Consider the following 26,401-nt stretch of genomic DNA (forward strand, 5'->3'; position numbering starts at 1 on the left):
GTGTTAGGGGTCATGTCACATGCATCTAAATCGACCATTTGCTGGGAAGCAACTGACCAAAAAAATGACGTAATTCGCATACCAAAAGTGTTTTTATGCTTAGACTCATACTTGACTTGTGCTTACGTAAGAACTGTCTTCAGAAATGTCTAGAGACGGTATTTTATAAAGTTTCTTACGTAAGAAAAAGTGAAGCATGACTTTGTGATTACTTTAAGAATTTCTAGGAACTGGGCCCAGGCTAGAATACTTGGGAGTGATGACGACTTGAATAATGTTGATTACGGCATATTGTTGAGGAAAAAAAATTGTATTCATTGAATTTTAGACTGCATTTTTTTTTTTTTTTTTTTTTGTGAACTGTGGAACTATATAATATATGTTGCCCTTGAAGAATCATATTACAGGTACGTGTGTATATGCATTTTTCAGAACTATTTTCCCTGGTAGCACATGATCCATACTTGCAGAATATAACTTTTGTTGGCACTTTGGGCATTAGCAATTTTATATTTTGTCACTGAAAATTGTCAAATTTTGCCTCACAGGCTAGAAGAAGTTCATTTACAGTATATATGCCAGGGTTCAAATGGGTTAAGACTCACTACATCAAATCTGCTAAGGCCAAGTTTGATTGCTGGATGGTTTACAAAAAGACAAATATGCAATTAATTAATATCATCTCTTTATTTTGGGATTACGTTAATTAAGGGACATCAAGCCTCACTGTTGGACATGTTAGCCTTGCAAAGAAAACACAGTGAGAAATTGGTATTCTATTTGAATTTCTGAAATGAAATGGGGTTTAATGTCCTACTGGTCTGCTCCAAACTGGGCTAATGAAGAGGGGCATACGCTATACAATGTGCTATGGGAAATTTTGCCTGGACAGTGGCACTACGGCCTACTATTGTCTCTTACATTGAATTCCAACTGTCAAGGGATCTTTAATGTGCACGCCAATGCGTACACAGGACCTCGGTTTTCCGTACCATCCGAACGACTAGACAGCTGTCCTTGTTAGGCCCTCCATCCTGCATCACTGACAAGGGGGAACCACGCCGGAAAATCTGGATGAACTTTCTCGGCCAATGCAGGAATTAAACACCCGACCTCCTGGCTAGTGAGCCAGCGTCTTACCCATCAAGATCCCCCTTTCTCTATTGACATCTTCAGTGAAGCGGTAGAAAATAATATCTTCCTTTTGTATATGCAGCTTACATACATTTTTCAGCTATCTAATTGTTTATTCCAGATAGGGCATATGTTGTAAGAACTTTCCAGTGAAATTGTAGGAATAAAATATTTGGGTGGTGTTCAGATAGCTGCCCCTTCGATTTCTCTATGGTATATAAATGCATCCAAAACTTGGATAATGGAGACCTGATCTTCAAAATCACGAATGATCCTGCAACTGACAGATGGGAAAGAAATTGAAGAAGACTAACATTTAAACAACATAAGCAGGATTCTGATGTATTTGCGATCTCATATTTACAGTATAATTATGAAAAGAGAAAAATGTTTGATATAAATCCTGTTTTTAAATGAATATTACAATCATACTTTTACTGAAATAATAGAAATCTACAAACTCTTCTTTATGGAATTTCATTGCACTGATGTTTTATACATATGTTGGATCATTTACATGTGACACAAGCAGAAATTTTAATGAAAGCAAAAACTTCTTGTATTTAGAATATACAATTTATAAATAACACTTACCATAAGTGTTTAAACTCATGACTATGATGCATGCAGACAATTACACAAAATTAACTTTGAATTACAAAGTTTTAAATACAAACAATAATAATGATGATGAATATACTATATAGAACATGTTCAGTTATATTTTTTTCTATGTTTAGTTTTTATAAAGAAAATGAGCACACAGGGAAGCAATACAAAATCAGATAACCTGAAACAAGAAAGAAACAAACAATGATATTCATTAGTTATGAATAATACAGCAATGTACTTGTATGTTTCTTTTGCATTGACAATCATGGCTATTTTCAAATATACAACATTATATAGTATAAATATTTATAATATGATAACTACAATTACTGCATACTGTATATAGGATGGTTTACTGATTGTTTCAATATTACTGTAACAACATCATAAAACTGAGGTTTATCTACAGAAACTAATATTGAATAAACGGTCAGGGTTTAGATTAAAATGTTTGGATTCAGAAATGCTCTATATTTAATATTCTTAGCATATTGTTTAAAATCTTAAAACTTCGAACTCTATATAGCATGTGTATAAACCCCACTTATTTACTATGTTTGAAACGGTAACGTTGGATTAATACTTGTAATAAACCATGAAATATCATTCATCACAGAGATAATATGTAATAAAGATAAACAGAACACACAAGGCTGGCCATTACAAGATATTTTACAAATGGAAGAAACTTAAACATGCTCTACTAAAGGAAATAATTCCCTTTTCCTGTTGATGACTTGTAGGTTTATCCTAACAAGGCTCCAAGGTTGTTAAAACATTTATTTTTACAATGATTTCATGTGGCTAGTGAAGGCATTTATCGGTTTATTTAACAATGTTTATTATTTTTTTTACACAATATAACAAAATGGATATAAACTATCTCCAATCTAGTGAAAACATTACAAAAAAAAAAAAAAAAAAATACCATTCAACATTAAAATGACAAGTCAAATTTTTCTAACAATGGTGATCTGTTTATATACAAAATGACTTCAAATACTGTTGTGAGATTGATTTATGATGTGAGAGGAGAACTTTTTACAGTATTAAGTTTTAACACTAAGATTTCAATGCAAAATAAAAAAAAAGCAATAATTTATTTGTACAGATATCAAGCACCTATTGAAGAAATTTCATTGTCTTTTTAATTCTGGTAAATTACAATTTCACCAGTTTACATTCACTGTATATATACAGAAACACATTTCAGTCTATTATCACTATATATCATATTTATTGTTTAATATACCACAAGTATGTACTTCAATAACACTACATTATGTTTCAGTCATTATATAATTAATAGGAAACATAACCCACTTCACAAAATACAGTTATATTTTTATACTTTAGTCCATTTCATGTATAAAATCTCGCATCAATAATGACTATTTCACAATCACACTACACTGTTACACTATTAGTCAAAAACTTTTGTTTATAGTTCACACAAAACCATTATGTTGTTATTATAGTATTATTCATCACTTTTAAATACACACTTTATTCCGTATTCAATTGACAATACTTTTCAGGGTAGTTTTATGTTTTACCCCACCCACCTAAAGCACCATATGTGAAACATCACTCCCATTTTCTTCAAATAGAACATCAAAACTTTCAGTCAAAACAAACATTTCCTTCTATGTTTTGGTTTTCCAACTTTCATCTATAATATTTGTCGATTTGAGTTAACCTTTAAAACATTTCTTCAAACGAGGCCATTATGTCACTTTGGGCATTCATGTCTATATTAGTCGCCAACTAAAAAATAAAAATAAAAATGATGCAATTAGGAACTCCAAAGTGGAATTTATGAAAAGTACATTATTAGCAAAATTGACTCTTCTATTTAAAATCAATCAATTCCCTCGCCAAATGCTCATCAATCAAGCATTAACAAGGTTAAACAAAGTGAAACAAAGGCCATAACTCAGATGTATTGTAAATTGCTGAAATTCAATAGGATCCTTCCTTTTATTAATTTAAATGACGCATAGAAATAACTCTAGAATTAATAAACGGAAATTGTTAAAATGCTATAGGATTCTTTTTTTTTTTACTAATTTAAATTACAAGGGCCATAACTCTAGAATTAATAAACGGAAATTGTTCAAATGCTATAGGATTCTTCTTTTTACTAATTTAAATTACACATAAATTTCATACAGATCAGCAGGTAACTTTTGATGTTAGAGCGTTCACAAGGTGCAACAAAGTGAAACAAGGGCCATAACAGTAAATTGCTGAAATTCCATAGGATTCTTCGTTTCACTAATTTAAATAATGCATATAAATTTCACACAAATCGGACGATAACTTCAGGTGTTAGAGCGTTCGCAAGGTCGAATGAAGTGTAACAAGGGCCATAACTCTAGACATAATAAATGGAAATTGCTGAAATTAAATAGGCCTCTTCGTTTCACTAACTTAAATAATGCATATATATAATTTCAAAGATCGGATGATAACTTTTGGTGCAAGAGTGTTCACAAGGTTCAAGAAAGTGAAACAAGGGCCATAATTCTAGACATAATAAACGGAAATTGCTGAAATTGAATAGGCTTCTTCATATCACTAATTCAAATAATGCATATAAATTTCACAAAGATCTGATGTTAACTTTGGCATTAGACTTTGAGCATTCACAAGGTGCAACAAAGTGAAACCAGGGGCATAACTCTAGACTAATACACAGAAATTATTGAAATTAAATAGGCTTCTTCATCTCACTAATGTAAACAACATATATCAATTTTAAAACAATCAGATAATAACTTTTGGCATTAAAGTGTTCACAAGAAATTGTGGACGACGGACAGGGGCGACGGCAATATACGTCCAGTGAATACTCAGTTGGGATAACACGTTTTTTCGCATTTTCTTAGTGTGCTGTTCAAAATTTCTCGGCACACTTAAGTAATCGCGCAGCACACCGGTTCAGAATCACCTATGTACGTGAACACCTACTTTTTCTGAAATGATCACCTGTGCTCATGCTAAAGCAACACATTACAGATTGATCAGTAACTTGAACACCCGAGTCAGAACAAAGGGTCCAGTGTGCAACTAATTATACAATACATATTATAAATGTCTAACTGGAAACACATGGAATTGATCATTAAAAATAATACTTGGGTTACATGGTCATATTGATTTCCACCTGCCACGAGTTTTTTCTTATACAAGCATGATATTGTGTTTTCATTGTCAGCCCCACAAATGAGAACTGACTTGTTAAATAACAGTTTATTCTGGGCCCATGTTTGGACTTTGAATGCTGAATATTATAAAGGACATCTAATTAAGTTCTTACAGCTTCTCTACGTCTTCGTTCCTGTTCTCTCTGGCGCTGCAACTCCTTCTGTCTGTTTACGGATTCAAGTTCTTGTTGTCTAGTAGCTTCTTGTTGTCTTGCTAAATCTTCTTGTCGAGCTTGAGCTTTACGGGCCATTTCTAGAGCTTCATCTTCATCTTTTTCTCTGGAGAACAAAATATCATACATTAATTATGTGTACATATACAGTAATTACATATATGGATAGGATCTGTTATGGAAAAAAATCAATAAAAAAAATATTGATCAATTTGAAACTGCGAAAAAAGATTACATAGCAAGTTTGCGCTTGATTAACTGATAACCTGAAGATGATTCAATTGATTCACACATAGTATGATTTAATATATGATAAAACACTATTGATTGATCAACTCCTCTCTAGAAACTCATTAAAGTCTCTGAGTGTCATTTAAGAGATTGAGGAATTCCTTGCAATAGCCCCCGGTTGAATTTCAATTTGACCACATTTTAGCATTAAGCTGTGAAAAATAAATTCCTAAAGATGCAAATAATGCTAAGACTTTAAGCTTTTGAGCCAGAAGAATGAGATAACAGTGATTTGAACAAGACAAAATACCTCTGTCTCTCTTGTTCCATTCTAACTCGATCTCTTTCAGCTTTTTCTTTCTGCTGTTGTCTTCTAACTGCCTGTTCTTGTATCATTTTCTCCTACAAATAAGTTAAGATTATTAAATTAATGCAATGATTCACTGATAAGTACAATTTATCATATATTTTCCCCATACATTTCCTGATTAAATTATTCATACTAAAAGAACATGTTTCTTTATGATAGGGAAAGTCCTGTTATTTTTTTTTTCATTATTTTAATGATCAAAAGTATATAGAACCTACCCTCTCTTCCTTTTCCTTGGCTTGTTTTTTAAATTGTTCAAAACTACTCATGGCATTGGATTTTCTTCCACCAGCTTGATTGCTGTTTGCTCCCATTGCTAAACTGGACCATGAATTAGCATTCTTTAACTTACAATCCTGCTATTAAACAAATAATACGGAAAGACATTAGATAGCCTATTTTTGCGACAATGATAATTTCTAACCGGTAAAGTATTGATTAATTTTTGTATGACTACATGTCCCAGGTGCGGCTCATGATGATCTTTGGAGTATAACGGCTGAATCTTGGATTAGGATCAGCCATTTTTTCAAAGATAATATTATATCAGCAAAATAGATGTAATTTAAAAAGGAAATCAAGTGATAAGTGTATCAATGCTTTGTTCTGTTGTTTTTTCAACCAAGATCATACTAATAGATAACCAGTGGCTGCCAGGCAGGATACGCCCACATTTTGCAAGAGATGGATAGAGAACAAGCTAAAAACACGATTTTTTGAACAATTAGGGGCCATAATCCAGAAAGTTATGGTCTGAAATGCGCAAATATCAAAAGGGACTTAGATGTTTGGAATATAAAGACATGTTTTAAGTTTTATCAAAATCGGATAAAAATTGTGACCTCTAGAGGGTCCATAACCTTTGTATTACATACTTGTACACAATTTGCGTACAAAGAACGGCCATTTGGTCGGTCAGTTTCATTTCGAATTTCACGAAATTCCAATTCAACCTTCATTATGATGAAATGGTGATATATCTAAACAGTTTTTAAAATCGGAAAAAAAATTGACCTCTAGAGAATCCGCAAGCTAAAAATGCGATTTTCAACCAATCAGGGGCCATAATCCAGGAAGTTACGTTCGTATATAATATGTGTGATTATCAAAAGGAACCAAGATCTTTATGATAAAAACATATTTAAAGTTTCATCCAAATCGGATGAAAACAGTGGCCTCCAGAGGGCCCACAACCTTGATATACCATATTTTTACACTATTATTACTAAAGGCGTCCAGTTTTTTCTGATTTTCACGAAATTCAAACTCAACCATCATTAGTGTATAACTGTGATATATTAACACACTTTTTTCTAAATTGGATAAAAATTGTGACCTCTATAGGAACCACAAGCTCAAAATGCGATTTTTTGTACAATCAAGGACTATAATTCAGGAAGTTACGATCCGATATGCGCGAATATCGAAAGGAACCAAGATCTTTGGGTTATAAACATGCATTTCAAAATTTATCAAAATCGGATCAAAATTGTGACCTCTAGGAGGTCCACAATCTTGATATACCAGATGTTTACACTATTTGCGTATGAGGGGCGGCCATTTTGTCTGACAATTTTGGTCTGATTTGCACGAAATTCAAACTCAACCATCATTAGGGAGTAACGGTTATGTACTAAAAAGGTTTTTTTTAAATCCGATAAAAATTGTGACCGCTAGAGGGAATACAAGCTAAAAGCACGTTTTTTCCTGCAATCAGGGGCCATAATTCAGGAAGTTACGATTATCGAAGTTATCGAAAGGAATCTAGATCTTTGGGTTATAAGCATGCATTTCAAGTTTCACCAAAATCGGATCAAAATTGTGACCTCTAGGAGGTCCACAATCTTGATATACCAGATGTTTCCTCTATTTGCGTACGAGGGCCGGCCATTTTGTCCGACAGTTTTGGTCCAATTTTCACGAAATGAAATGGGGTTTAACGTCCTACTGTCCTGCTCCTATACTGGGCTAATGAAGACGGGCATACGCCATACAGTGTGCTATGAGGGAAATTTTGCCCGGGCAGCGGCACTATCGCCTACTCTTATATCGAATTCCATCTTCGCTTTGTTTACTGTAGCAATATTAATCAAGACTATGCTATTCTTGTCAAATGTTAGGAATCCATAGCTTCGCTCGGAGTAAAGTAATTTGACTGAAATTTTCAATATATTCTCTTTTCATTATCTCTTTTGAAACTATTATAACAAGCTTTTTTATCTTAATCTTACATAACACATCTTTAATAACTGGTATAGTTCATCATATTTTACTTTGGAAAACTAAATAACGCTGAATGATACCAACCTGACCATTTAATTTTTGGAACAAAGATATTAGTTTTATAAAGTTGCACAGCATAAGAATTTCAAAAGCTTTTCTGGCCAAATTTAGGAGTTTTATATATTTACTAAAATTTATCTATGATGGCTTCCTCAATTCAGAAAAGATAATTAATTTGCTATAAATGGCTTCCTCAGTTCAGAAAAGATAAAACTTTATCTGGCCTAAATTAATCTGGATTAATAGACCCCCCAATAAATTATATAAACAAACCTTTTTTAAATTTGATTGTTCCAGCATTGTTTGTTGTGAGAGTTGACCAGGAGAAGGTTTATTACTTTCTGTTTTATTATCACGATTTTGACCTTTAATACCAGAACCAACACTAAATGAAACTCCAACACCTGTTGCAGCTGTAATAAGATATAAATTGAAATGAGCAAGGCGAGTAGACTAAAAATTCAAAATTTAAATTTAAGAGGAATCACATTGACTTGATCTTGCATGGTGATACTCACAGAAATATTATTGGTAATACTTTAATACTATAATCATCACATTACAGACTCTTTGATTCTAATGCTAAAACATTTTTTGTTCCCCTATATGTTTCGGGCCGGGAAGTATATTGAAGTGAACTTATTAAAGTAGGCCAACGACAGGATCAATACTTACAAACTGTAGCACCTGGCGGGGCAGGTTTCAAAGAAGGTTTGGGACTGTTTGATTCCTCATCGCTCAGTTTAAATGTATAGGCATCTTTACTTCTCTCACTAACAGTGGGAGGAAGAACTGGAGACATTGGTGCTAATTCTGTTAGAGGTGCAGGTTTGCTTTGTGGGGAGATGGTCGACATTGGAGGAGACAGATTTTGTGAAGACAACATATTTGAGTTATAGCCACCCATGTTATTAATACCGTTGTTGTTAGTAGGTAATGTGGTATTTCCACTAGACATATTGCTGCTAACTGAAACATTTGTTGTATTAACAGCATATGGTCCATTCCCAGTTAAGTTGTTACTATTCATTGGAACTGCAATAAGAAATAAAATGTAATATCAACAATAGATAACTCCCTTAAGATATTCAACTTTCATAATATTGCAGTTTGCAAGGACATAATAACCTCTGAACTGATTATCCGATTCATTAATTTTTTAAAATATAAATTACCACATGACCATGCACAGAATTCTGTGGACAGCAGTTCTGTGCATTACTCACATTTTAACTAACAGGTTTACAAGTAATAGAAAAACTTACTGGTACTTTTGGTCTGAGGTTTAGCTGTAGCCATACTAGACGGTCGACTTGGCTGCTGTGGTAGATTGTGAGTTATAGGCCTTGCCGGTGGGGCAGAAGCTACAATAGTAATCAAGAACAACGTCTAGCATAACAAGCTCTTTTAAAATTTATTTGAAGGATTCTTGTTATAAAAGCCAGCATACAGTTTCTTTGGTACATCAGTTAATGGCAAAGTATGGAAAGTAATCCTTTCTACAGGAAAGGTCTGTGAGAATTTCATTTAATTAAAAATATCTATTATAACTATTTTGTATGCTTTCCATTTTTGCTTACGAGGACATTTGTTATTACTACTTAGGATTTGATTACTGAATTAGTTGATTTGTAATTTGCATTAAAGAAATTTTATGAAATCAGTTGAACATCCTACTTTTCTGCTCCATATAGGCTAATGAAGACGGGCATATGCCATCCAGTATAGTTTGAGGGAAATTCTGTCTGGATCTTGACTAACAGTGCTTTTATTTTGAATTCCAATTGTCACAGGGTGCTTTTACGTGCATGCCATTTATGCATATTCACAGGGGCATGACAGGGCCCTTTTATGCGCACCAGGCAAAATAGTCATCAGTGTTAGCTATTAAAACTTAATACTGAATAGATAACTTAATTTTGTTATTGAAAATTATAAATTTTTATAAGGTTTAATTTTCATGCACAAATTAAACTGGTGGTCGTGTGATTAGGAGATTGGACTCACAACCAGAAAGTGTGTCTAGTCCTTCAGATGGTATTACAGACCTAACCAAAGAGAATTATTTACTATGAGTCTCAAAATAAGATAAGTGTCAACCATATTGCATTCAATCAATCCACCGCTGCAAACCTAATCCAGGGAGATAACTCAATCTTACTTCGAATGTTATTTTCAATATGATGACCAAATAAACAAGTTAAATTTAGGTGGGGATTGCAATAACAAAATTCTGAATTTTGAAAGGGATGAATTTTTTTTTTTACCAAATATGAAAAACATCAAAAACTCCCCAGCAATATGCTCACAAGGAAAGTGAATGGACAGACCAAAATATGACTACAATATACATCAAAATCACATTTGTGAGTATAAAAATTATAATACCTCTTCCAGGCGATATTGATTTGCTAGACTGCATTCCTGTTGTAGGAAGATTAGCAGGAACATTAGCAATCCCAGGAGGAAAGGAATTCTGAGACACATTTCTTGGTGACAAAACAGGTGGTGGAGAGGTAACTACAGCAGGACTACCTCCAATCATTATTCGAACAGGCGGAGATCTTCCAGGGCTTGGCTAAAATAAAGTCTTTTATTGAAAATATGGACACATACATCACATTAACAGCAAAAATAGATTTTGTAATTGAGCAAATCCATGTATAAAAGGCCCTTTTGACAATGGCCTAGATGGTATGAAAAAGATAGTTCAATTATTTTCATTGTGTGAGGTCCTTTATTCTGGCATGTGGGGGGTTTAATATACTACCAAAGATCCCACTACTTACACTACAATATCTATTAAAGATGCAGATCGTTATTAGCATTTTCAGAACATAATCTAATTTTTCTCAACAAAATTGATTTACATTAAGAAAACAAAACCAAATGAAATGAAAAGGATTTGCGTCCTACTGTTCCAAAATTAAAATATCAACAGTAGATAATCTACTGGGTTTGGAGACATGGGATTTAGCGTCCACTTGACACAACTAGGTCATTTCTGGACTAACATAGGGTTCAATTTAATTTCAATAATTTCCATAGGGGTATTCAGCTGTTGAAGGAAACCAGAGAAAACCCACAAGGTTGGACAGGTGACCCTACATCTTGTCCATACAAGCAGGGAATTGAAACCAAGCCACTTTACTCATAGACAGACATTGCGATCTAACAAGTTAATCTATTTGGCCAGGTGGCACTAGCTTCTTTGTACTGTTTACAGAATGTAGCAAAATTTCAATTCATCACATTGTAAATAAATTGAACCCGTTTTGGATTGATATTTCTTTTAGAGATTCATATTTCACTATATAGTAGATCGGAAATGACTAAAAAAATCCATTAAATAACAATCAGAAGCTTTAATTGGAAATATCTTATCAAATAATTGTTCCTCTTGGATTTATGATTTGAGAAATAAAGTTACCTGTGCATGTTTTATTGATGTCATTTTTGTCTTTGAATGACTTTTTTTCTTTTCTGTAAAAAAATTATATTTTTTGGATAATTACTCTTTATTTTAACTAACTGAATCTGGTCCATGACACAATAAAAGATAGGTTGCCAGGCAACGAAACATACGCCCACAGCAGCTAAATCGTCCGGGCAGTCAACATGCGTTGTCACATATTAGTACTTTTGTTTGTAATGAAACATTTATAATACACTAAAATCTGATCAAGAGTAACAACTCATTAAGTAATTATCAGAAAATCATTAGAATTTGTTTGGCCCATGCTAACGTTTAGTATACAAAACATTTAATATCATGGATTTAGCTGTTCAAGTTACCAAAAATCATTGAAAATCAATATACTTGTTCGTCTCAAGACCTTAAACTCTGTGTATCAATCTGAAGTCAATCGAAACGATTATATATAGGCGTAAACACGGTGTATAAATATAAAATCAGATAACTATGGTCTATAAAGCATCCACAAGATTTTTCAAAGTGATCAAGGGCAATAACTCTGGCAGTAATTATCGAAATTCGTTAAAAATCAATAGGATTCTCCGTCTCAACCTTAAACACTGTGTATAAATATAAAGTCAATCGGATATTAACTTTAGCCTCCACAAGATTTTTCAAAGTAATCAAGGGCCATAACTCTGGCAGTGATTATTGGAAATTGGTGGAAATCAATAGGCTTCTTCGTCTCATGACCTTTAAAACACTGTATAAATATAGAGTCAATCGGATATTAACTTTAGCCTCTAAAGCGTCTACAGGATTTTTCAAAGTGATCAAGGGCCACAACTCTGGCAGTAATTATTGGAAATTGGTGGAAATCAATAGGCTTCTTCGTATCATGACCTTAAAAACACTGTATAAATATAGAGTCAATCGGATATTAACTTTAGCCTCTAAAGCGTCTACAAGATTTTTCAAAGTGATCAAAGGCCATAACTCTGGCAGTAATTGCTGGTGGAAATCAATAGACTTCTTCGTCTCATGACCTTAAAAACACTGTATAAATTTAGTGCCAATCGGATATTAACTTTAGCCTCTAGAGCGTCTACAAGATTTTTCAAAGTGATCAAGGGCCATAACTCTGGCAGTAATTATCGGAAATCAGTGAAAATCAATAGTCCTCTTCGGCTCATGATCTTAAACACTGACACTGTATAAATTTTAAGTCAATCGGATATTAACTTTAGCTTTGAGAGCATCCACAATGGATGACGACAATATATGACCACATTTGAATGCTGCCGTATAACAATCCTCATTTCATTTTGACAAGTTACCCAACATTTCAATTGGAGAGAGAGAAATTGGGTTTGACGTCCACTTGACACAAACTAGGTCATTTTGTGAATAAAACATGGTTCAATTTTATTTTAATAATTCACTAGCATGTAGGGGTCTTTAGCAGATGGAGGAAACCGAAGAAAACCCACGAGGTTGGACAGGCAACACTATAGCTTTGAGAGCATCCACAATAGACGGACTGGGGTGACGACAATATATGACCACATTTGAATGTGGCCGTATTGCTCTGTGGAGGGTAGTTCTCTGGTTCACCATGGATGGCATGGATTAAAATATATTGATGCTAAAAACCACATGTAAGATAGGCCATGTTTTATTCAACCTCTCTAACTCTCAAGTACTCCAATAAAGAACAAAGGGGGGGGGGGGGGAACTCTTCCATGAAAGGTGGCATTACTATATGACAGTGTAACAATCCTCATTTCATTTTGACAAGTTACCCAACATTTCAATTGGAGATAGAGAAATTAGGTTTAAGGTCCACTTGACACAAACTAGGTCATTTTGTGAATAAAATATGGTTCAATTTTATTTTAATAATTCACTAGCGTGTAGGGGTCTTTAGCAGTGGGAGGAAACCGGAGAAAACCCACGAGGTTGGACAGGCAACACTATTCCTCGTCATGTACAAGCAGGGAATAGAAACCAAACTCGACTCATATGAAAGACCTTATGATCCAACATGCACGATTACAACTGAACGTTAATGACAACAGTTAGCAAGCTATAACAGGATGTATGTTTGGACATCTGCAACCGTGTGTCTATGAATTAGATACTTTGTCCCCGCATTTCAGTCCACTTGGTGGTAACTGAGCACAGGTAGGATATTTTAAGGTATATTCAATGTAGCAAGAATATCTATACATGTACAAAGAAATGAAAGTAAGGGCTCAGTTAAGAATGCTACTGGAATTAATATGACATCAGAAGGTTTGAACACTTGAAATAGAAATCGACCAGGCTGTTAAGGCCAGAATATAACCTGACAATTGATCAAGTTTTTATGTAGTTGGTATACTTTAACTTACTTCCACTCTTTAACGGGCAACAAAATGATTTGATTGTTAAACACAGGCAAGCTGTCCCTTGGATCATAATTAGCCAAATCTCAAACTTCCTTTTAGCATGTTCATAAATAAGAATTTTATTGTGTACTTGTTCTTTTACAAAATTTATCTTCATTGTAGGTTAATCATAAAATTCTGATTTGTAAACCTGCTAGAAACACAGCAAATTTGATTGACTAATTATAATTTTTTCAGTTTATTCCATTACAATAAACAGAAGTCATCTTTGCATCATTAGCTATATCAACTTTATTGAGGAGATTTACCAACATAAAACTGTCATTCACATATTGTGGTATTTCTACTAAGACTGAAAATATTTTCAGAAAGCAAACGGACATTTTGGGGGTTAAATCTTGAACTGCCCGATAAAGAATCACAGTTTAGTGTGTTCACCAAGGTGGCTTCAATTACATTTAGATGACCCGCCCCCATTCCAAGTGGTGAAGATATATTCCTTTAGTTTACATGGACTGAGGAACTTATCTTTCCCTAAAAATCTCTTTAAAATCAACTGTAACAATGGTTTGTAAATGATCTGAATGTTCATAATTCAATTTGATTTTGAATGAATCTACAGATTTTCAGTACATGTAGGTGATCTTGATAAAATCTCTGTAAGACATCTCCACTGGTTTACAGAATGTGCCCCGTCCCAGCAAGCATTTATCATACCTTACATCTTACCAGAGTTTACCCCCTTTTCATACCAATATAAATCTTCTTAATTTATACTTGTCTCGGCCAACTGCATGTTGATCTAGCTGTTTTCATGTTAGTATCAAAATATGGTACAACAATAAAATATTGACTAATTAAAGCAAGATTTCGAGGCATTTGGGGAGGGGGGGGGGGGATGTCCATCAAGTGCAGAATGTATTAAACAAAATCATATCCTTAAGCCCAACATGGAAAAAATAACTATAATTGTTTTATCGGATTTATTGATGATTTCTATGAGTAAATGATATGACAATGATAAATTATATACAAAAATGTTTCATCTTTGTAAGAAATGTACAATTCACTTTGATACAATGCTTTATATATAGAGATATAACAAATAATCATTCTTTTAAGAATTTGTAGACAGGAAAAAAATAGATAGCAAATGAGCACGACACAAAATAATGCAATAAATGCCTACAATGTAACAATTAGAGCATGCTTTGGACAAGAGTAACAAATAGTTTGGTGTAAGTTCACCAAGTCTTCATAAATAATTTTGATCAATAAAAAGTTCCAGGAGCGAAATGGTGGGATTTCTATTAGACTGCCATGGAGTGCAAATATGTGATTTCTTATGAGGCCAGTCGCGACTTGCGCTCCTGTGAACTTGAGGATATCCAAATAACAAAGGGGAGTGTATTATGATTTGGATGTAAAAAAAAAAAAAAAAGTAGAAAAAAAAAGCACCATTCAAAAATGAATTATTATGCTAAGAATTGATATTATATTCAAGTCTACCATTCACTGAGAAATGGATGTTGGGTTAATATAATAACCCACCTGGTCATATGACCATATAGCTGCCAGTCTACAGGACTGACCTCGTTAACACATTCTGCACTCGATGGCTTACATTTGAATAAGGGACCAACCCAACATTTGACCAAATATACCAGTGTGTATATTATATACAGTATGATATACCAATCATTCAATAACACAACATAGCACTATAAACCACTAGTCTCTCACCCCTCTATACAAATAGTGTATCTGTTAGCTTGACCCTTTAATGTTAAGCCCAAAGGCCCGAAAGCCAGCAGAGGTTTGCACAGCACCCGTTTTTGCCTTAATATTTCCTAACCTGATTCTGAGTCACTGGATTCAGAGGAACTAGAAGAGCTGCTACCACTACTACTTTCACTACCAGATGAACTACTACTGCTTGTTAGTCGACTTGGACCACCAACCACATCAACAGTGTTACTTTCTTCTGAAAAAAATATTTAGTCAAGATCATATCTTACAGGAAATAAGCTTTGTTTCCAGATGTTTTATCTTAATTATCCAAGTTACTGATTTAAGCTTCAATGTTGTCAGACTATCAAATCGCCACTTGATGCCTGATGATTTGATACATTTTGAATATTCTACTTTACATGCAATTTTATGCAATATGACAGTTTTGTATGTTAAAAGATTGATTTTTAACAATTGATCTGATATTTGTAAGAATCTGTTTCTGGTAAATTATTACATACAAGTAGCAATATTGTTCATAAAAAACAGTCTTTGCATGGAGTTTAAAACATACTATTATTATGTTCATCTATTAACTTAATCTGACAAAACTTCACATTCTCAAATATGTTTTAAAATTTTCTTAAATTGGTAAATACAGGAGGAGAATTTCTAAGTTAATTTGGATATTCAATAATTATGATTAAAGCTGATTAACAACGACAAATTGTTCTGTCTGCCTTGCATCTGTTCTGCCTGGCATCGCTTTTTTTTTAAGATCGACATACATTTATACATCAGAAATTGTTTTATATACATCAGAAATTGTTTTATAAACGGAAACTTCAGTTGATAATAAATCTTGAATATTACTTCCAAACAAATTGTTTAATGACCAAATACATCGACATACCTTTCTTTATTTTTTTTGCTGAAGTCCCAAGCTGTTCTTGAACACCCTGAAGTCTCATTTCTAATTCTTTTTTTCTTTCTTTTTGAACATCTTCTTTAGACTTCCCACTGGCTTTTCGAACTAAAGAGATAAATGATAGCTATTTATCTTGTCACTGTATTAAATACAGAATTTAATCATCTACGATTAAGTGAAGATTAAAGATCAGTAATTTTCACCTGATTAGAGATTAGGCTATGAGAGTAATAGTTTAGAAATCTTCAACTTACCATATGGTTTCTTTTGTTTCTTTTTTAAACAGGACATCACATAAGATTCCAGTTCTCTGAGTGTGGATGGCTTTAATGTTTCAAAATCTATTTCAATCTCATCTGGATTGGAATCTCGCAGGGACGGTTCTCTTGACTGAATTATGTGTACAACACGTCCAAGCTTATCGCCTACAAAACAAAACATTAAATGTGTACTAAAAGTAATATCGGTGCCTCAATTAAAGTCAAATTCTTTTGTACACACAATACAGAAATAATCATAATTGTCTCTATGAGGAACTGAACTGTGTGTAGAAACTATTACTAGTTGCAAGCATTAGCCTTTTTGCTTTCCGACTTGAAAATTTGCAATTCATGATGTTTTATAAGCTTGGTTAAATATGGTAACACATTGAATCATTTAACAGATTCACTACTTTATAAGCACCTGGCCTACTTTTGAGAAGATAAATCAATGTCCGAGCGAGACAATCTAGTGATACTGCATAAGGGCGTCGACTCGTGTGCTGTATCAAAAATATTGTGCATTGTCTTAAAATTTAAAATACAGACACTATCCTGCATGTAAATTGTTATGAAATCGTGATTGCCATGTTGCCCATAAATTATTTAATAAGATAGCACGCCATTAAAGGACGATGTCACATCTGTATTTTACATTTGTTACTACCTACAAATGTACTCTATATCTACTCCTACCACAATTTTCTTCACACATTGTGACATGATGAATGTTAAAGCTGGATTTCATTTTACCACCGTAATCATTAAATTTCTTTGAATAAAATCTATGCATACACTAGTTATTGTCTTTCAGTTAATATGGCTACCTATTATTTACTAAATTGTAAGAAGAGCAAATCCATTAAATATGTCCCTTTACTTCCACAAAATCTTTGAAAGATCAAGTTTTCTATAAAGAGAGAAGTGAGGTATAATAACTTGCACGTAGGGGGTCTTTATAAGTGGGAGGGACCAAGAAGACCCAGAGAAAACCCATCAAGTTTGTTTTCAAAAGAAATTCAGCTTAAACATTATCACAATTTTGAATGCTTATAATAAACTGCACACAACACATAATCTGCAACACATTATTCCTCACAAATCACTATAGCACTTCCAAATTGAACAAACACACTTTCCTGCCAGTATGCCTTACCTGGCAATTTGTTAATGTCTAAACTAAGTTGACGTTTTTCATCATAAGTCATTGGTTGGGCATTGTCCTCATCCTCACTATCAGGAGGTGGTATTAAAGGTAAACTAGGAACTGATTTTTTCTTGGAACTAGAAGCTCGACTGTTAATAGATTTTGGTCGTTTAGAATTGCGCACAGGAGATTTAGCTTTGGCTTTTTTCTTTGGTTTAGGAGTCTCTAAAGGTACACTAGCTACGGGAGGGGGAGCCACTACTGTTATTTCCTCTTTATGCACTTTGTCTTTCTTTTCTTTTTTCTTTTTCTTTTTTTGTTTCTCCCGTTTTTCTTTTAATTTACTCATATGTTCTGATGTCAACTTAGAAAGTTGCTCCTGTACTCTTTGTAACTGAAACAAAAAGCTTCACGATTACAATTAAGCAAATTTCAATTACAGTCATCCTTGATTCATACAATCTGATTAAAATACAGATCAATACTTTCAATTGCTTACACTACATGAAGATCTGACCAGTTGTTTTGGGAGGTCACATGAGCGACTTTTGACCCTATAACGTTAGAATATGATAATAAAATGTTAAAGTAATCAGACTTCACATTAATCTTACCCCATCAGCATCAATTTATATCGGACTAAAACATTCATAAAACATGGACATCCCAGTCAAACATTAATCTAGCTTGATAGGTCATTTGACACGCATGATGTCATCATTTTACTAAGACAGATGTAAAGAAAACCAGATGCCAAAATAACAACAATTTCATCCTAATAGCAGACCTATCTTAATTAAACAAACAGGTATTAAATAATTTCCCCCAAGACCATAATCAACTTTCGACGCCATATGATGGCTGCAATATAAGTAGATTTAAATACGTTTTGTGGTCGAGGCAGTCACCGTAAAAATAGATAATTGAGACTGCTTATTATCATAACGTAGTAATGACAATCGAAGCTAGGCTAAAATTGTATCGCCAATATCTAGGCTTAAGAGTGAAGCATATTCTCTTTTCATTATCTTATTTATTATTTTTTTTACGATTATAGCGAAAACTGTCAGCTCTTTATCTAATCTTACATGTACCTAATGCCGCTTTAATATGATAAATACATGATTTGTCATCTGCACCTAGTTAGATTGTCATGAAGGAAGAAGCAAAACAAGCATTTGTGCTACGCTTATTGAACATGATATGTTGTTGGGGTAATTAAAGGACAATATTGGTGTCAGTCATTATCACATATGTGATAGAACTGGTTACACACGTTCCAAATATTATTTTATCACCGAGATCATTGCTACGATAGATGCGTAATCAATGCTTAAACAAGATATTAGCCTTTGAAGGTTTGACAAGATGTGTGCAATAATTTCAACCATCGTAATGGTTGTTCGAAGCTAAGTCTCACTCCTCAAATTTTTAGCTTAAATCAAAATATGACTGAACTGTTCTAATCTTTTTAATATCGGAGAAATCCGATGCCACCGAGAGTTGATTATGGCCTGGATAAGTTGTCTAATAATTTAGATTAACATTTCAGGCCTAAAGAAAGACCTGCAAAAGGCAGATTTAGCTCTTGCATAATGTATGTTTAATCCATTACCCAAACTTCTTAAAAGTTACTATACATATTTCTCATTTAAAATGTTCCATTGCCACCATCTTCATCTTGTTCGAGAGCACTGACTAGACCATTATTACTTGCCAAGTTGTCAGTGTTACAAATAATGTCTTATGGGTATGTACTTTAAGTGTATTAGAATCGTTTTAATCAGGCAAAGTAAAAAAAAAAATTATTGTTTAATAGTATGAAACTTATTTGGTACTCACTTGTTCCTGCAATTCCTTTAATTTTTGTTCCCTTTCTTCTTCACTATCATCCTCGTTGTCACTAGAAGCAGCACTGCTGCTAAGTGATGAATCACTGAATTTGCCTTCATCCTTCACACCTAAGGCACCAGCTGAGGGTGGAGTTGGTTCTGGCGTGTTTGGTAATTCATCAGGTATTTTAGCAAATTTGAGCTCAAATACATCCTAAAATTAATTTAAAATGACATTAACTTGTATTTCAACACTTGTGAATGATTAAATTAAACCAGCAGCTGCCAGGCAGGTAAGCCCACATTTTGCAAGAGATGTATAGTAAACAAGAGTTGTCACATATTTTTACTTTTTTCGGTAATGAAACATTTATAATACATAAGAATCTGATTAAGTATTAAGAGTAACAACTCATTAAGTAATCATCAGAAAACCATTAGAATTTGTTTTTTTATAAAGTTCTGCTCCATGCTAACGTTTAGTATACAAAACTTTTAACATCATGGATTTAGCTGTTCAAGTCATAAAGATTCATTGAAAATCAATATACTTGTTCGTCTCAAGACCTTAATCACTGTGTATAAATTTAAAGTCAATCGGATATTAACTTTAGCCTCTAGAGCGTCCACAAGATTTTTCAAAGTGATCAAGGGCCACAACTCTGGCAGTAATTATCGGAAATCGCTGAAAATCTATAGGCTTCTTCGCCTCATGGCCTTAAACACTGTATAAATTTGAAGTCAATCAGATATTAACTTTAGCCTCTAGAGCGACGACAATATATGACCACATTTCAATGTGGGCGTATAAAAATCATAACGAGCCGTCGCACGAAATAGGTCCGTAATAAATTTATTTGCCTTGTTTTAAATACCAATCGAGCAGATCCTATCCACCCGTTTTAAGTATACATTAGCTTGTTTTTGTCAAATTGCGTGCCTTTATTAGAAAGAAGGTTGTGAGGATTGTATAACCTGTAGAGTCTCCACAAACAAATTGTGGACGGACAGATGTTGGTCCGTCAAGACGGACAGGGGCGACAACAATATACGTCCACAAGAAAATGTGGGCTTATAAAAAATTCCAATATAAATTATGAAATTAGTAATAGTAAACTAATTTCTCCTTTCACTATATTCATTCAAGAAGTTGTGAAAAAGCTATTGATCTGAAATCTTTGCTAATAGCACTATACAAACTATCTGAATTTGCATGCGACAAAACTTATGTGAAAATGATTCAGCCAAGCAATGTGAATGAATCTTAATAACTTACTTGTAACCTTTTAGCCATTGACACAATATCTAGATTTGGAGGATTATATCGATAACAATTTGTGAAAATAAGACGAACATCATCTGCAAACTCTGTGCCAGATTTATATTCACGATTATCCATTTTTTTCTGAAAAAAAAACCCCAGCACAATGTTCATAAGATTATATATCCAATTAACCAGTGGCTGCCAGACAAGAGATGGATAGAGAAAAAGCTAAAACAAAAGGTGATTTTTTGTGCAATCAAGAGCTATAATTCAGGAAGCTACGATCCAATATGTGTGAATATCGACAGGAACCAAGATCTGTGGGTTATAAAGATTTTAAGTTTCATCAAAATCAGATCAAAATTGTGACTTCTAGGAGGTTCACCTCCTTGGTATACCATATATTTACACATTTGCGTAAGAGAGCGTATATTTTCTCCAGAAGTTTTGGTTCAATTGTCAAGAAATTCTTAACTCAAGCTTCATTACAGTGGAGGGGGATCACAAGCTAAAAACACAAATTTTCGTACAATCAGGGGCCATAATTGAGGAAGTTACGATCCGATATGCACAAATATCGAAAGGAACTAAGAGCTTTGAGTTATAAATATGCATTTCAAGTCTCATCAAAATCGGATGAAAATTGTGACCTCTAGAGTGTCCACAAGCTAAAAACGTGATTTTTCGTACACTCATGGGTCATAATCCATGAAGTTATGGTCCAATATATGCCAATATCAAAAGGAACCGAGATCTTTCGGAGATCAACCCATATTTTAAGTTTTGTCAAAATCAAATAAAAATTGTGACCTGTAGAGTGTCCACAAACAAATTGTGGCCGGACTGACATACCAAGCAAAGTTAGTCAAGACAGTCACCTAATGAACATCTACATCAAGTTCTAAGTCTACCTCAATTAGAAGCAGAGATATTGTGTAGCACAGTATTGACCAATGGAATTGTTTATATCTGCTTAACCCAAGCAGAAAATGCTCATCGAACTCAATCAAGACATTCACATAATCAACATTCTACCCCAACAAAAAGAATTACAATGTCCCAAAATGTGGACCGACTGACAAACCCATTTCAATAGTCTCTTGTAAAATCAGAAGGCAGGGAACAACAAAACTTCACTTACCTTCACAGTTCCTAGATCCATTGGCTTTTTGATTATTTCATAATAATCATTTAAAGATAAACCTTTGGCATCTACTGGCTTGTAGAAGGGCCATGCATATCCCTAAAACAAAGATACATAGGAGATATATATCAAATAAAATAAATGCTCTACTTCTACAAGACACAGTGTCGTGATTGGCACACACTATCGTCTAAAACAAAACTACTTTAAGTAGGTGTCAAAGCGTCATTGCCCGCCTTGGAAGAAAGTTTTTTTTTTTTCAGGATTTGTAACCCTTTTTGAACTTAAATGTCAAACAGTGGCTACTAAATCTTTTGTAATAATTTTAAAATATTTTGGAAGCAGATATCCTGTTCTTTTGTTTGATATAATTTTTATATACGCGTTTGTTTTATTTATTTCGTAAACTTTTAAGTTTAAAAACGTCAATTTCGTGTGTTGACGTTACGCTGAAAAATTTTGTCACGTTTTGAAACGTGGGTACCCCACTTCAAATGCTCAGCGAGGTCACTCATTATTAATATTTCTTTTTCATTTTAATATTAGAAAGATAATTCAACGATCTTTCGATCGGTCTGGGGAGCTTTGTTGACATTTCAAAATACCATGGTTTTTTTTTTAAGTTGAACACTTCAATTCACATAATCTTTTTTGAGGCATTTTGCCAATATAGCACGCCTGGCTGATCGAAAGTTTGTTTTATTGCCGTTTTGATGCCATTAAAATCAACAAAATCGGAGCATGTTAAGTGACCTTGCCGGGCATTTGAAAATGGTATACATCGGAAAATGTTTTGGAAAATAATAACGTAGTTTGGCATGTGATGACGTCATTTCAACACAAGAAGATAAAAAATAATCTCAAGTTCCTAAGACCCATATTCAAGGTAAATAATGTAACTCAATGTTCAATTTTGACTTGTGGAATATGTCTAGCCTCGTTCTTTCTGGTCACTTGTTACAAATGACGCTGAAATGCACTATGGTACACGATTCGTGTACCAATGGTAAAATGTTTATTTTTTCTTAAATATTTGATATCAGAAGCCTACCTTTTCTTGGTAAGATCACAACATCAATGTTAATTTGAATTGAGAAATAATTTGTGTTTTCAACATGTAAGACTTTGGATGATATTGAATTAGAGACTTAGCTATTTTAAATTATGGCTCAAATTCTGGATTTTCAACATTTCGTTTGAGATTAGGCCTAGTAGTAGTGTGACTAGTAGTGCCGTGGTAAGTCAATAAAATAAATGGCTGTGTACAGTATGTCAGTAATGAGTGAGACAATCGTCATCAATACGGATACCGTACGATTGTCACAAAGGCAATTTAAGTAACACTATTCTAATCGTAATATTTGTAGATATTTCTTAGCTTGTTTATTTCTTTATATTTAAAAACATACCAATATCGAAAGGAACTGAGATCTTAGGGAGATAAACCTATATTTCAAGTTTCGTTGTAATCGATAAAAATTGTGACTTGTAGAGTGTCCACAACCAAATTGTGGACAGGCGTCTGTACGAACGGACAAAGACAATATACATCCATATGAAAATGTGGGCGTATTAAAAAAAAGTTCTGTTTCCCGTAACCCGACCAGCCCATCACAAAATCTGCCGACTCTTAAATTTTTTTTAGTGTCGAGAAATAAAAAACTTTTTTGTTGAACGAGCGATCGTTCAGAATACTCAAAGCCTACCAGCTTCGTGAAAATGCCTATATTATTTGTTGCTATAAATGAATATAAATGTCATCGTTCTCTGAATCTGCATTTACAGCGAACGATTATTAAGAAATGAAATGGGTTTTAACGTCCTACTGTTTTGCTCCTAACCTGGGCTAATGAAGACGGGGATACGCCATACAGTGTGCTACGAGGGAAATTTTGCCCGGGCAGCAGCGCTATGACCTACTCTTATGTCGAATTCCAACTGCCAAGGGATCTTTTACGTGCATGCCAATTTGTACACGGGATCTCAGTTTTTCGTCCAATCCGAACGACTAGACAGCTGTCCTTGTCAGGCCCTCCATCCTGCATCACTGACAAGGGGAAACCAAGCCGGAAAATCTGGATGGATTTTCTCAGCCAATGCAGGGATTGAACACCCAACCTCTAGGCTAGCGAGCCAGCGTCTTAGCCACATGATCCCCTGATTAAGAACCGCCATACTGTCGATGCAAGATTGCTAACTGATGTGAAAATCGAGACTACAGGTTTCGTATAGATTTACCACTGCACATTCCGAAAAGCTATAATCCTCACAACCTTCGTTCTAATAAGTTTATGTATATCGACTTATTTGTTACACATCAAACAGAAAGAAAAAATTAAAATTTCATTTCAAATCCGGCCTTCAAAGTATCAAAAATATAAGTTATCTAGAATTGTATGACTATAGGAAATGATTGTTCTAAACGAATAAAAACTCACAACCATTTTCTATTTCTATTGCTGTCTATGTTCCTAAAACCAAAGTTATAGCACCCCTAAAACACGATCGTTGAATTCATAAATTTCAGACGAGGAATTTCGTTCCAATACCAAGACACTGACTGGCAAATCTACCAATACATCAATGCGATAAATCAATGTTTGATCCTGATGCATTTTGATATTTTGTTTATAGAGTGCAGAGGCTAATAAATATTTGTCAATCAGTCGGTACCTATGAGGGAGGCTGTATCTACTTTCTGATCAATTACAATAGGTTAATTATTACTTGTTAATAAGGAGTCAATCAGTTAGCTTACTACGTTACTTAAAATATAGGGATTTAGTGGAACAAATTTTTCTAATGTTTAAATGGGGACACAGAGTGTGATTAAAGTCATAAACACTTAACTTCAAAATATAATATCAAATATAAAAGAATATAAATTAGTCAACCATTACGCACAATCATTTTTCTGGTTATGCTCAACAATTTTAAATCACTCAACTCACCTGATGTTTTTTTGAAAGAAGATCTTTTAAAATGGAGTTACAAGCTTTTAATATATCAGGTAATTTACCCTTTTTATTTTTTGAACTGTGTTGTGCCTGAAAAGAAACATGCAAGAACAAAATTCAACAACAATGTTTAGAAAGTTCAAAATAAAGATTTGTAGAATATCTTGTGGTTATCATCCTAACAGGATGGGATAATGTGAGGATAATATGTGATAGCATCTTCAGCGTTTTATCAATTAATAATTAATATAGTACTGTTATATGGGCGACTCTTCAGAAAGTGGTCCTGACATGCTATAAATTAGATATATTAAAATAACACAAAACACTTATTTTTCCAAAAGAACATATTCATTACCATTTTAAAATACCAAAATGTCATTGATAATACACAAACTTCATACAAACTCAAATGTAATCTCTAACAGACTTGGAGTTATGCCTAAAATTTATTAGGTAAAAAGTACATAAAAAGAAAATTATATTTTTAATTTTTTTTGTAGATAATTGAAAATTTCATGTCACACGCGCAACTATTTGGTAGAACTTTCCTTTCTGATGGATCTTATGATTACCATAAATCTATACAAGTTTTTATTACAGATTAAACTGACACATTAATTATATTTCAAGATATCCATTTGAGCCTGGACAATAAAATTGAAAATCCAAGTGTTTGATTTGTTAGGTGTGTGACAAAATTTTAAAAACACAATATAATATCCCTGGGGTATGAAAGTAAAACAAAAATATGATTTCAAGTTATTCAACATATAAATTACAATTCATTAACCATGTAAAGTTACTATTTTAAAATATAATTTCAAGGTACATGTATTCAACATGTAAATTACAATTCGTAACTACTGGTACAAGAAGTCATAGGATGGGTGATACATTATACTTAATAACTATGACATCTAAAGCCAATGTGATATTGATATTTAAACTGGACTATCCTTAAAAACTGCACATACACAAGAGTCTATTTTTATTCTGAAACCCAGAAAATATCCTAAGTAAAGTATAAAGTATCATGCATCATGATATGACTTCTTGTATTAATGAATGATATGAATTCATATAAAACACAAAGTGCAATCAGTGCATTTTCTTTTTGACAATTTTAAATTTACTATTATTAGGTCAATGCACATAGACAAACAAATACTTCGATGATATGTAGACAATTGTGTTTCTTCTATATATTTGTCCATGTGGGTTGACCGTTATGCAACATTATGAGTGAACTGCAAAAATAATAACTTTACATGGTTTATGAATTGTAATTTACATGTTGAATACCTTACATGTTGAATAC

At 33.4% G+C, this 26,401-nt stretch overlaps 1 protein-coding gene across 1 annotated transcript in view; it reads right to left on the reverse strand.

Annotated features, from left to right (window-relative positions):
* Positions 1–1,464: 1,464 nt before the first annotated feature.
* Positions 1,465–26,401, reverse strand: part of LOC126809948 (bromodomain-containing protein 3) — a 42,939-nt gene continuing 18,002 nt past the window's right edge. Inside the window, exons 9-25 of the mRNA XM_050534824.2 lie at positions 25,075–25,170; positions 22,121–22,222; positions 20,992–21,120; positions 19,726–19,929; positions 17,893–18,277; positions 16,731–16,901; positions 16,462–16,581; positions 15,673–15,801; positions 11,443–11,495; positions 10,401–10,590; positions 9,278–9,376; positions 8,688–9,047; positions 8,286–8,425; positions 5,948–6,088; positions 5,670–5,761; positions 5,069–5,234; positions 1,465–3,513 (exon numbers count right to left, since the gene is read on the reverse strand). Of these exons, the coding sequence (XP_050390781.1) occupies positions 3,448–3,513; positions 5,069–5,234; positions 5,670–5,761; positions 5,948–6,088; positions 8,286–8,425; positions 8,688–9,047; positions 9,278–9,376; positions 10,401–10,590; positions 11,443–11,495; positions 15,673–15,801; positions 16,462–16,581; positions 16,731–16,901; positions 17,893–18,277; positions 19,726–19,929; positions 20,992–21,120; positions 22,121–22,222; positions 25,075–25,170 (2,643 nt within the window). The 3' untranslated portion in view covers positions 1,465–3,447. The remainder of the gene's footprint in view (positions 3,514–5,068; positions 5,235–5,669; positions 5,762–5,947; positions 6,089–8,285; positions 8,426–8,687; positions 9,048–9,277; positions 9,377–10,400; positions 10,591–11,442; positions 11,496–15,672; positions 15,802–16,461; positions 16,582–16,730; positions 16,902–17,892; positions 18,278–19,725; positions 19,930–20,991; positions 21,121–22,120; positions 22,223–25,074; positions 25,171–26,401) is intronic.

Source organism: Patella vulgata, chromosome 1 (genome assembly GCF_932274485.2).
Source record: "Patella vulgata chromosome 1, xgPatVulg1.2, whole genome shotgun sequence".
NCBI lineage: Eukaryota > Metazoa > Mollusca > Gastropoda > Patellidae > Patella > Patella vulgata.